Raw genomic sequence first — 12,740 nt, 5'->3', positions numbered from 1 at the left:
CCTAAAGCCATTAGCTGTTCACTATTGGTGTAGGGGCCTAAAGCCATTAGCTGTTCACTATTGGTGTAGGGGCCTGAAGCCATTAGATGTTCGCTATTGGTGTAGAGGCCTTAAGCCATTAGCTGTTCACTATTGGTGTAAGGTCCTAAAGCCATTAGCTGTTCCCTATTGGTGTAGGGGCCTTAAGCCATTAGCTGTTCACTATTGGTGTAGGGGCCTAAAGCCATTAGCTGTTCACTATTGGTGTGAGGTCCTAACACCATTAGCTGTTCACTATTGGTGTACAGGCGTAAGCCATTGGCTGTTCACTATTGGTGTAGGGGCCTAAAGCCAATAGCTGTTCACTATTGGTGTAGGGGCCTAAAGCCATTAGCTGTCCACTATTGGTGTAGGGGCCTAAAGCCATTAGCTGTCCACTATTGGTGTACGGGCCTAAAGCCATTAGCTGTCCACTATTGGTGAAGGGCTCTAAAGCCATTAGCTGTCCACTATTAGTGTAGGGCCTAAAGCCATTAGCTGACCATTGGTGTAGGGGCCTAAAGCCATTAGCTGTTTACTATTAGTGTAGGGTCTAAAGCCATTAGCTGTCCACTATTGGTTTAGGGGCCCTAAAGCCATTAGCTTTGCACATGTTCATATTTACAGAGCAAAAAAATAAAAATGACAAAGATGCCATATATTATGTTGCCTTCAGTCATTTAGATAATTACATCCATTGTATCAAATTGTGCAACAAAATTATTTTTTTTAAAGTAACAACAGGCTTAGCTTAAAGGGATTGTAAAGACATTTTCTAAATTCTTTCTATGTAGTGGGAACAATGATGATATCAATTTGCACCATTCCCAATTTCAATCAGGCGTCTGTGATTCTTGGAATTACACTATAACTAAGCATTTGATGATATTTGAAAGGCCCTAAGTGAGCACAAACATAGTTATAACTAAATTGATTTACCAAATCTTCACCTCACTGTATTCAAAACCTGTCATTTTATCCTAAATAAGGATATTCAGCACTCTGATTTGCATGAATATCATACAACTCTTCCATTCTGTTAAAACTAAGCAATATAAGACGTAGTAAAGAGTTGTCAAGTTGTTGATTTGAATCTTGAATACATGTAAATAGTCTAGAAAGGTACAAAAATCACATAATTTCCTCAAACCAGGAATTTTACTCACTATTTCTATATATATCTTTTCTATATATGGCTGTGTCTCAAGAAAAGATAAAACGGCTTTTTAACTTTCAAATGTGAACAATTCTAGACACACATGGATTTGAAGGTTTCAATTTCGATGATGAGCTGTGAACACAAATACTGATTAGCTCAGCTAAAAAATTCCTGTTTCTGGTACAAAAGGATGATTTATCAAAAAAATGGCGTATCTGTCCCTTGAACCATGTTTACAGTGAAAATATTTTGATATTTATTGTTTATATGTGTTTATAATACTAGAAATGGAAGTTATAGATGTAAAATGCTTGTGGAGGACAGCTGATGCAGTTTGTTTTGATGTGGATTCTACAGTATGTCAAGATGAAGGACTGGATGAACTAGCCTCATTCTGTGGTGTAGGTGAAGAAGTTGCTCAATGGTAAGCTAGTTTATTATTTATTGATAGAAGTCACCGGAATCAATGCTGTATTCATTACCTCTGGGAAGTTTTCTTCAAGGAAGTTATAAGTACCATTTGATTCTATTCAGGACACATTTGAAAAACATTACAGACAAATTATATCACATCTGTTCATTATATAATTCAGATTGGTTGCCCATAGGTCAAGACATTACTACTTGTTAACAGGTACAATGGAGAAAATGTAACTTTAACATATAATGAATTAAGAAATTATAAATTACTATTAATATTTAACCAAGCCCTAGTTGCCCAAAATTAAAACGTCATATGTTGTAAACCCATGATAATGTTAGCTACCAGAGTTCTCCAGTAGAAAACAATTTGAAGTAACAAATGTACTATCTTGGAAGTCCCTGAGGTAACAAATACAGCACAAGAACTCAGCACAAGTTTTTTTTCTCTAAAGCACTGGCCTTGAGCATATATTGTCTTGTTACTTGTTCCAATTTACCAATTTTTTTTTTAAATGTACATCAAAATCAGTTTCAGTTTATCTACGATACAAGTAAGTATATGATGTATATTTTGTAGAGTTTGTTTACAATAGAAGTAGGGAGCCGTGGTGGCTCAGTGAGTTAGACGCTTGCTCGCTAACCTGAAGGTCCAGGGTTCAATCCCGGCATGGGTCCAGATAATACCTTCAGATTTTTCAACCCGGTTTCCCCCCGTCAGTGATGCAAGTAAGAGGGGCTGACATGGAAAAAGCGGCTAGTCGTTCGGATGGGACAATAAACCGAGGCCCCGTCTGCTACAGGTTATGCATGTTAAAGACAGTTGGAAATCGAAAAAGAGCAGCCTAATACCGCTGTACTGGCAAAATTTTCCTCATTGCACCCTGCATGGCGTTGCCCGTCTTCATTAGCCCACAAGGGGCAGAAAAGTAGGACTTAAAACTCCATTCATTTCATTTACAATAGAAGTAAGTATATGATGTATATTGTGTAGAGTTTGTCTACTATAGAAGTAAGTATATGATGTATATTGTGTAGAGTTTGTCTACTATAGAAGTAAGTATATAATGTATATTGTGTAGAGTTTGTCTACTATAGAAGTAAGTATATGATGTATATTGTGTAGAGTTTGTTTACTATAGAAGTAAGTATATGATGTATATTGTGTAGAGTTTGTCTACTATAGAAGTAAGTATATGATGTATATTTTGTAGAGTTTGTCTACTATAGAAGTGTATATTTTCTAGGACAAAGAAAGCAATGGGTGGTGGAGTGTCGTTTAGAGAAGCGTTACGTTCCAGGTTAAATATTATTAATCCTAGTAAAGATACACTAAATAGCTTCATAAAATCACATGACCCTGCTCTTAGTCCAAGATTTAAGTAAGTTTTATAGTCAAATTCAATTACAACCATGCTTTTAAAAAATTCTGCATATTGGGCTGTTGTTTCCTTGGTTGGGGTAGTGGGGGCTGGGCCCCAGCAAGTGAGAATTAAGCCCCAGCAAAATCTTCTTCAGTTCATCAAAGATTGATTCATTCATAGTGTGTCTATGTACAAAATAAAAAATCTGTAGATTTTGATATGTTTTTGGCACCTAAAAATTGTCAGAAATGAGTTCTCTAGGCCTTTCATTCTTCAAAAATCTGAGCCCCAGGACCAATTCATTCCTGGCTTTGGGGCTACTTTGGTTACTTTTGCTTACATAGTACTGAATATTACTTACGATTGTGTTTAAATTTCTTTTGCAAATAATTAAACCTTTTTCTTTTTGATTCAATGTCATAAGAATCCAATGTATTAGTTTTTGCCGTTGTATTGGCAAACATTTCTCTCGCATAACGTTGTGTTCATTAGTCCAGACTGATAAGACAAGGTAGAGTTCAGATTTAAAGGAACAGGTTCGCTATCCGTTTGAGCAATCGTACGTTCATATCGTCACAGAAACAGGAATTGTTTAGCAAATAGCCAAGCTTATCCGTAATAATGGTCACAGCTCACCGTCGAAATTTCAGCCTTCAAAGTGTGTGTCCAGAATTATCTGAATAATGTTTAAATGACGTTGTCATTTCTTTAGACTCTGCCATATATATAGAAAATACATCTATAAAAATAGCAAATGAAATTCCTAGTTTGAGGTATTTTCGAAGGATTTATGTGATTTTTGTACATATCTAATACTTCTCAAGAGTATGTACTTATATTCAAACCAAAATGAACCCCTCGAATCTGTCTCTTTAAGAAAGGAAGAAATTTCATGGATATTTTTTATTTCATTTCTTTATGATCATCTGCTAAATTATTTTGTAGAGAATTAGTGGATGTTTTAAAGAAAGAAAATAAAGATATATATTTGGTGTCTGGTGGATTCCGGTCTATTATAGAACCTGTAGCTAAAATATTAAACATATCAACTGATCATATATTTGCTAATAGATTACTTTTTGATGACCAAGGTAAATTCCCTCTTAAGGCTGATTGAATTGTCTTTTTTGGCAACGTAGGTTGGTGATTTGCTCAAGGACATAATTATCAAGATTTTATCAAATGCAAATTATTCTGAGCACATTCTGCAAATTTCCAGTCTATTTGGTTGTTCAGTGGCTAGTATATTTATGATTAAAGGAATACTACCTCTTAGGATAACAAAAAAAAATGAAATTTTTAAACTTGGCCAAAATAATAATGTTTATTTACAGTATATAAGGTCTGAGACCCATATTACAATGTGTTTCAAATGAAATAAATTACAACAGTACATAACATATACTAAATTAAATATAATAAATGGCGTAATTTAACTTCAATCGCGTGACATTTCCCCGTTTGTTTCTAGATGACATACTAGACAAATAAAATTCCGAACACAAAACTTGGCCAAAAGAGTCTTTGTATCTCAGTGGACTTGTTGACCAACTTCCAGACTTTAAATTTTATGTCTGTCCTAAGAGGTAGTATTCCTTGAGGTAAGTATTGTTGATGTTATATTATTATATGTTTATAGGTAAATATATTGGTTTTGATGAAAATGAAGCTACATCTGAATCTGGTGGTAAAAAGAGAGTTGTGGAGTTATTGATAAAGAAATATAATTATAAAAATGTTATCATGGTTGGAGATGGTGCAACAGACATGGAAGCTTCACCACCTGCGGTTAGTAATTTTAGAAATGCAGAATGAGATACTTTCTTTATCTGGTATCTGTACACTATTTACTGGGAATGATGGAATATATACTATGTAAAAGAACCAGTTTCAGGTTCAACACGGCTGTGGTTGGGAACCAATTATTAAATTGTATAGTAATAAATACATCCAGTTGCGTGTCACTGTGGGGTATTTTAACTGGCTATCAGATTAGCGGTGTTTATGACGACTCGTTGATCAGTGTTTAATAAATCGTAATTTGAGAATATGTGGTTAATTTAATCATCACATGTAAGTTATCTTTCAATCAGTCATACCTGAATACCATTATACTTTAATGTCTTCTTTCGATCAGTCATACCTGCATACCATTTATCATTCAGTTATACTGTAATGTCTTCTTTTGATCAGTCATACCTGAATACCATTTATCATTCAGTTATACTGTAATGTCTTCTTTCAAACAGTCATACCTGAATACCATTTATCATTCATTTATACTGTAATGTCTTCTTTCGTTCAGTCATACCTGAATACCATTTATCATTCAGTTATACTGTAATGTCTTCTTTCGTTCAATCATACCTGAATACCATTTATCATTCAGTTATACTGTAATGTCTTCTTTCGTTCAATCATACCTGAATACCATTTATCATTCATTTATACTGTAATGTCTTCTTTCGTTCAGTCAGGAAGGGACATAACTCTAGATATGGAATTCAACTCAATCATTGTTGAGATTTTATTTTGCATATTTTGAGATTTTGCATATTTCAATCTATTTTTAAATTTTATTTTGCATATTTCAATCTTTTTTGAGATTTTGCATATTTTAATCTATTTTGAGATTTTATTTTGCATATTTCAATCTTTTTTGAGATTTTGCATATTTTAATCTATTTTGAGATTTTATTTTGCATATTTCAATCTTTTTGGAGATTTTATTTTGCATATTTCAATCTTTTTTTAGATATTATTTTGCATATTTCAATCTATTTTGAGATTTTATTTTGCATATTTCAATCTATTTTGAGATTTTATTTTGCATATTTCAATCTATTTTTAAATTTTATTTTGCATATTTCAATCTTTTTTTAGATATTATTTTGCATATTTCAATCTATTTTGAGATTTTATTTTGCATATTTCAATCTATTTTGAGATTTTATTTTGCATATTTCAATCTATTTTTAAATTTTATTTTGCATATTTCAATCTTTTTTTAGATATTATTTTGCATATTTCAATCTATTTTGAGATTTTATTTTGCATATTTCAATCTATTTTGAGATTTTATTTTGCATATTTCAATCTATTTTTAAATTTTATTTTGCATATTTCAATCTTTTTTTAGATATTATTTTGCATATTTCAATCTATTTTGAGATTTTATTTTGCATATTTCAATCTATTTTTAAATTTTATTTTGCATATTTCAATCTTTTTTGAGATTTTATTTTGCATATTTCAATCTATTTTGAGATTTTATTTTGCATATTTCAATCTATTTTGAGATTTTATTTTGCATATTTCAATCTATTCTAGTCTAGTTCACTAACATGTTTGATTTAGTTTTGGGTCAAAATGTAAAATAAAATATTCTGTATTTTATTTCAGTCTGCTTTTATTGGCTATGGAGGCAATGTGGTGAGAGAAAATGTTAAAAATAATGCCAAGTGGTTTATTACAGACTTCCAGGAACTTATTACTGAACTAGATAATAAAATTAGCTGATAATTGTGATAAGAGAGTCATCTTATAACTTGCATTTGAAATTAAAAGGTATTATTAAGAGGTTTTCTAAAATATTAAGTGTATTTGGGAACACTGAAAGCATCCAGTTGCACCATTCCAATTTTTGTGGTTCCTGCAGTTGAATTGTTGTCTGCTAGGCAAATTTAGAAAACCCCTTTACAATCCCTTTAAAATACACTTTTTTTAGATTTAACTAACTAATACTTTTAGCTCAAGATCATTATCTTTCTCCAAGAAAACAAAATGTCTGGATGACCAGTATTATGAGGTCCTAGAAAAGAGTCACAGTTGGTTGGTAAAACAGGGTTCATACAGCACTTTGCCTCAAAAATTCAAAGACTTTTCAAGGACTCTGGGCTTTGAAATTCAAGGACTTTTCAAGGATATTACTTTTGAACTGTGAAATCAATAAAGATGGTTAATATTTTTCAAGGGGGTTAATGATAAAAATATACACAATTTGACTCAACTCAAAATTCAAGGACTTTTCAAGAGAAAATGGGTTTTTTATGGTGTTTTCAAAGACTTTTTTTGAAATCAAGGTTTTTCAAGGCAACAGACGGAATTCAAGGGTTTTTCAAGGCTGTGCGAACCCTGTAAAACTTATTAGCTAACAAAGCAAATGACTAAATGCATATATTAATGTCAACCACCACAAAGGGCCCAAATTCTTGTTGGTAATCCACAGTATCTAAAGCTGTATATTTTGATCTGGAATGTTAATATTTGGACATTGAGCTTGGCGCAGATGCAGTTGTCCACTAATCCACTATGACATCAACGGGACAGATTCTCCATTTTCAGGGGTTTATGGACCTTGAATATATGTAAATAGTCTTCAGAAATCGCATAATTCCTTCAAATATACCCCATACAAGAAATTTCACTTTTTTCTTTTTTTTTGTTCACAAGCTTGTCTTCTCTCTGAAAATTAGGGTATCCATAAGTCTCACTGACACCCAGACATCTTTTGTCAAAGCTGTGTATAAACAAAGTAGAACTGATTAGCTTACATGACATTTCCTGCTTCTGAGACAAAAATAGTGAAGCTGACCCTTAAAGGGACAAGTTTGCCATCCATTTGACCGATCATACTTAAGTCTCAGAAAGAAAAATTTATTAGCTATGTTAATCAGTAATAGTGTTCACAGCTTATCGTCGAAATTTGAGCTTTCAAATCCATGTGTATCTAGAATTATCCGTGTTCGAAAGTTAAATAGACAACTTGTCATTTCTTGAGAGTCTGTCATAGGCCTATATGCATGTGACATTTAGAAATAGAAAGTGAAGTTCTTTCTTTGATGTATTTTTGAAGAAATTATGTGATATCTGACTATTTACATATATTCAAGACTCAACTCAATTCCCAAATTGATGAATCTGAATAAATTAACACTGAATTATATCAAATACTGATTACTTTTATTAAATAGCAGAATTATAAACAATTATATTTTTATAACAGTTAAACCATTTCACCCACCATTACTATATATAATACATATTGTTACAATTACTCTTTCATTTCTCACTCTTAAAATATTCTCTTGTCATGATAGAAAAGATCTTCTGATACCCAACGATACTCAATAAATCATGCCATTTCATTTACTTCAGATAATTACAAATTCATGTGAAAACATAAACTGAGGTGTGGTGCAGGCACACAAACAGTCTTGGTCATGGATTTTTGTCACAGCCACGAATCTTGAGTAAAATCTCAGGTATGACCTGATTGTAATGTTGCCCACATGATTTATAATTCTGCACCAGTTTGATATTTGTTGCCTATTGTTTTACCGTCTGCAACACAGATTCATTTTCCTTTCAACTGCATGATCCGCACTTGATTCTCGACATTGTGGGAAACTAGTGACTGGAGATATTTTGTCTTCTTGTGTGCCCACAGCCGGTCAGTGAAACCAAATTGCTTGATGTCCGATAGAGGATAATGACCGTCGGTCATGTCCGGCATATAGAGCCAAATCAACAACCCTGGAACATTGATCAATTTTAGAACACCTTCCAGTAAATAATTGTGGCTTGAAGAGGATCTTTTCATTTTTTGCCCTTGTCAATCTTATTTGTTTGGAAACTAAACAATTTAGAGAGGAAACAGGTAAATTGGTGACGCCTGATTGAATAAAATCATCTGAACTAAATAACAAATAAAATGATGAAAATTGGTTTTGATATAGAATATCAATGGGTATTTATAGATAGAAAGACAATATTAAGAATACTTTTCTAATGAATATGTATAATTTGTAACAACTGTTACTATGGCGACAGAATATGTACTAGTTTGCAGTCGTGAGGAAAAGTACAAACTTAAAAACATCTAACCTCATACCATTTTCTGAAGTTTTTGCAGCGTCTTTACTACAGTGCCCAGAGAGAAATTACAACACCTGTCTAATGACATTCTCAATCCCATGGTGATCCAGAATAGATCGCCGAACTCTAAAAAAAAAATGCCATTACTCGACAAATAGTGGCCACAATCCACCCTTATGGGGCCATTAATAAGAATCTTTCTGGTGTGACAGGGCCATTATAAAAAATACACTAGAATTCTTACAATAATTATATTTACTATTTATCTGATTGTCTGATTAATAGTGTTTATAAAGGATGAATAGTTTTTATTATCATGAAGCTGTATCATTTTATAATTCATTATGTTATAGAAACAACCCATGACTCTAAACAGTGACCATGGTTACCGCTTCTATGTCTAGATTGTCACATGATAATGTAAATTTGGTGTGTTCACATAGTTACAAACTCTAGACAAAATATATGAGAGTAAACAGGCAGGCCAAATAGAAAACAAGAATTTGTGCCATTCATTTTCCAGGTAGAATTCACAGTTACAGAAAATACCATAGCTTTATTTTTTATGACAAAAACAGCAATTCAACAGTTTACATTGAATATTCACTCTACAAACACTCTTCAATAACATTCTGTTAACATATTCATTGAACTCTTAACAACATATCAGGCTAAACTATAATATTCTATTTAGGACTGGGCGATATTGGTTCAAGTTGATATCATGATATTAAGCATTAATATATCACGATAGAGGTATAAATCACAATGTTTCTTAAGTATGCTTTTTACTGGTTTTTCAAACAAAAAATTATTTATTCATCATATAAAAATTAAGATATTTAAGAAAAATTATCTCTTAAAAACACCCCAGTCTTAAATATCATGAAAAAACATCAGTTTCAAATATTAAATTACTTGTTGGAATTGTGTAGATGATCTTATCTGGACACAAATTTGATGATATATCATGATAATTACCATATATATTACAAATGATAGAAATTACTAAACCTGTAATTATCCTGATACCAGTATATCATCCAGCCCTAATTCCACTTTACACTGCAGTACACTGATATTTTCACATGTATGTCTGTTAACAGACGTCATTGACAGTTCAATGAATTTGCCAATATCTAATTCAACTACTGTCAATATTTGGTGATAATATATATAATATTAAGGCAAGTAAAGGTAGAAGTAAAACAATAAAATATGTTGTAGGAATTTCTCATATATTTGTTCATTTCAGTTAGTTCCAAAACTTGCAAAATCTTTTTCAAAATCCACTTATAAAGCCCTCATACTAACTATTTTAGTGTTTTTTTGACTAAGAATCTATAACTACTTTTTAACTACTTTGTAAGAATTTATCGTTGGTATTAATAGCATTGGTGTTTACTTAAAAGGACTGGTGCCCATTGTTTTTGACCAATCATACTTAGAAACGGGAATTTGATAGCTGAGCCAATTAGTAATAGTGTTTGCAGCTCACAGTCAAAATATGAGTCTTCAAATCCCTGGGTGGCCAGAATTATCTGCGTTTGAAAGTTAAACTGATGACTCGTAGATCATATAGAAATAGTGAGTAAAATTCCTAGTTTGAGATGTTTTTGTATAATTCTAGTACTTCTGAAGACTATTTTCATATTTTCAAGACTTAAATCAACCACCAAAATGGCACACCTGTCCCTTTAAACAAAATACAGCAGCAAAAATAGAGAGTCAAAATAAAATAGTTTATGTGAGCAAACCAAGCCAAATAAATACCTGTTTTGTTGTAACATGTACTTGACATAATTTTAATTACATCTCAACCAGTTTGGACAAATGTATAATGCCCAGTTCTTAGCAGGAATATATCCATTTAGATATGAAATATGTCATATTGCCCTTGCAATAAGATAAGTCCAATAATACTTGAATATGGTATTTATACTTGTATATTGACACTATGTTGAACTATGTCATCATCACATGTTACCAGAAATATAATGTCAGTTCCAAGTAACACACAGCCAGATGGCAAATACTAATTATTACATTATAAATATTATTTAATATTAATTATTAATATATAAGCAGTTCAACTGTATCTGATTCGAGGCTATCATTATCATTATTAGATAACAAAGTTTACTTGAACTATTTTTCAAAGACAAAATAATTTTAAGAACTTGACTCATGTTAAATGCGGAACCAAATATGTCAGTCAACATCTACATTGAATGAGTGACTCTACTGAAACTGAGGATACAGATAATGAAATATATATAGATATTATAATTAGAATACATGAAATGAAATTAAAACTCCTAAGATAACTACAATTAGAAGAGAATAGAGAGGAGGACTAAAATGAAGGATATTTAAAACATAAACAGTTCTATAAAATATATTCAATATCTTAAGAGGGTTCACACATTTTGAAACTTTTTCTTTTTATTTATCTTTCTTTCCACCTGAACCTTGTAGACCTTCTAATTTCTCCTGAAAATATATAATTGAACAATAAATGAAGAATTCTTGTAGTGATACAGACCTAACAGCCTGTTGAGAGGTGGTCCAATATACCTCTAGAAGTGGTAAGGTACTGGTGGTCTAGGCTTAAGTGGTCCAATATTATTACTTCAGGTAAGATTAATAAACCTTCAAGGGATTGTAAAAAGGTTTTCTAAATTTTTTATGTGTATATGTAGCATCAATTTGGGCCATTCCAATTTTCAATCAGACGTCTGTGGTTCCTGCAATTCCACTCAAACAGATGACGTTGATACGTGTTTAGGAGATACAAACATATTTTGCAATTAATAAATTTCATCTATCACTTAAGTTTTAGTGGAATCACAGACGTCTGAATGAAATTGGGAATGATGAAAATTGTGGCTATCAGTGTCCCTGATACACATAAAAATTTTTAGAAAACCACGTTTAAATCACTTAAAATGACAACCTTGCTCAGAGCAAACTAAAACCTCTTAACAATCCCTTTAAAACATTTATATCTGTTAAAATTGATCAACTTTGAAATCTTTGTATTAGGTAAACTTAGATTTTACATGAGAAGAAATGAAACTAACCTGGAGTGTAGCATGTTCTTTCAATAACCTGTCATATTCTATATTAGTTGATTCAGCTTGTTTCTTCATAGATTTTAAATTCATCTCAGCATGCTTTAATTCTATCAATGTAATATATATAGATATTAAAGAAATACTACCTCTCAGAATGAACATAAAATTTAAAGTCTCAAACTTGGTCAACTGGAGTATATCATATTCATCAGTTGATTTACCAGGTGGCATGACTAAAGAATAGTATCTCTATATAAGACAGTGTATCCATCAAACTCAGTAATTATTGAAAAACGAGCATTTTAAGAACAAGAGCAATAACTCAACTAAATAGTTTTCGACTTTTCTGATTTTCATTTAAGTTCAGCCTTGGGTGATTACAAACAACCATACCAAGTTTCTTTAAAATCATTTAAGAATTGTGCCTTCTAGAGTTTTAAGAGCAATTGTGGACGGACCGTTGGACTGACACATTTCATGTGGGCGTATAAAAATCGCATAATTCCTTTAAAAATACTTCAAACTAGGAATTTCACTTTCTATTTCTATATATGGTAGAGTCTCAAGAAATGACCACTGGTTAAATGCAGATAATAATTATGAACATATATAGATTTGAAGGCTATAATTTCAACAGTTAGCTGTGATTACTATTACTGATTAGCTTAGCTAAAAATTTCTGTTTCTGAGACTAAAGTACAATAATTAGTCAAAATGATAGCACAACCTGACATCTCACCTTCTTTAGTAGTTTTAAGTTCTTGTTTAACTTCATTTAATTCTTTCTGTGTACCTACATCATCACCACCAGTTGTAGATTCCTTC

The 12,740-nt window shown here is 31.8% G+C and overlaps 2 protein-coding genes across 2 annotated transcripts in view; one reads left to right on the top strand and one right to left on the bottom strand.

Annotated features, from left to right (window-relative positions):
• Positions 1-1,464: 1,464 nt before the first annotated feature.
• On the top strand, positions 1,465-6,480 carry LOTGIDRAFT_164153 (hypothetical protein; the record flags this gene model as incomplete). Its single annotated transcript, XM_009060634.1, has 5 exons — positions 1,465-1,601; positions 2,845-2,979; positions 3,907-4,052; positions 4,601-4,749; positions 6,364-6,480. The coding sequence occupies 5 exons, from the start codon at positions 1,465-1,467 to the stop codon at positions 6,478-6,480; spliced, it is 684 nt and encodes a 227-aa protein (XP_009058882.1).
• A 3,947-nt stretch (positions 6,481-10,427) lies between these two features.
• Positions 10,428-12,740, bottom strand: part of LOTGIDRAFT_204243 (hypothetical protein) — a 6,849-nt gene continuing 4,536 nt past the window's right edge. The window contains exons 6-8 of the mRNA XM_009060633.1: positions 12,655-12,740; positions 11,922-12,022; positions 10,428-11,331 (exon numbers count right to left, since the gene is read on the bottom strand). The exon at positions 12,655-12,740 is cut by the window's right edge and continues 2 nt beyond it. Of these exons, the coding sequence (XP_009058881.1) occupies positions 11,284-11,331; positions 11,922-12,022; positions 12,655-12,740 (235 nt within the window). The 3' untranslated portion in view covers positions 10,428-11,283. The remainder of the gene's footprint in view (positions 11,332-11,921; positions 12,023-12,654) is intronic.

This window comes from Lottia gigantea (genome assembly GCF_000327385.1).
Source record: "Lottia gigantea unplaced genomic scaffold LOTGIsca_43, whole genome shotgun sequence".
In the NCBI taxonomy this organism is placed as follows: domain Eukaryota; kingdom Metazoa; phylum Mollusca; class Gastropoda; family Lottiidae; genus Lottia; species Lottia gigantea.
Note: the sequence above shows the minus strand (reverse complement) of the source record. Positions and strands in the feature narration are given on the sequence as shown.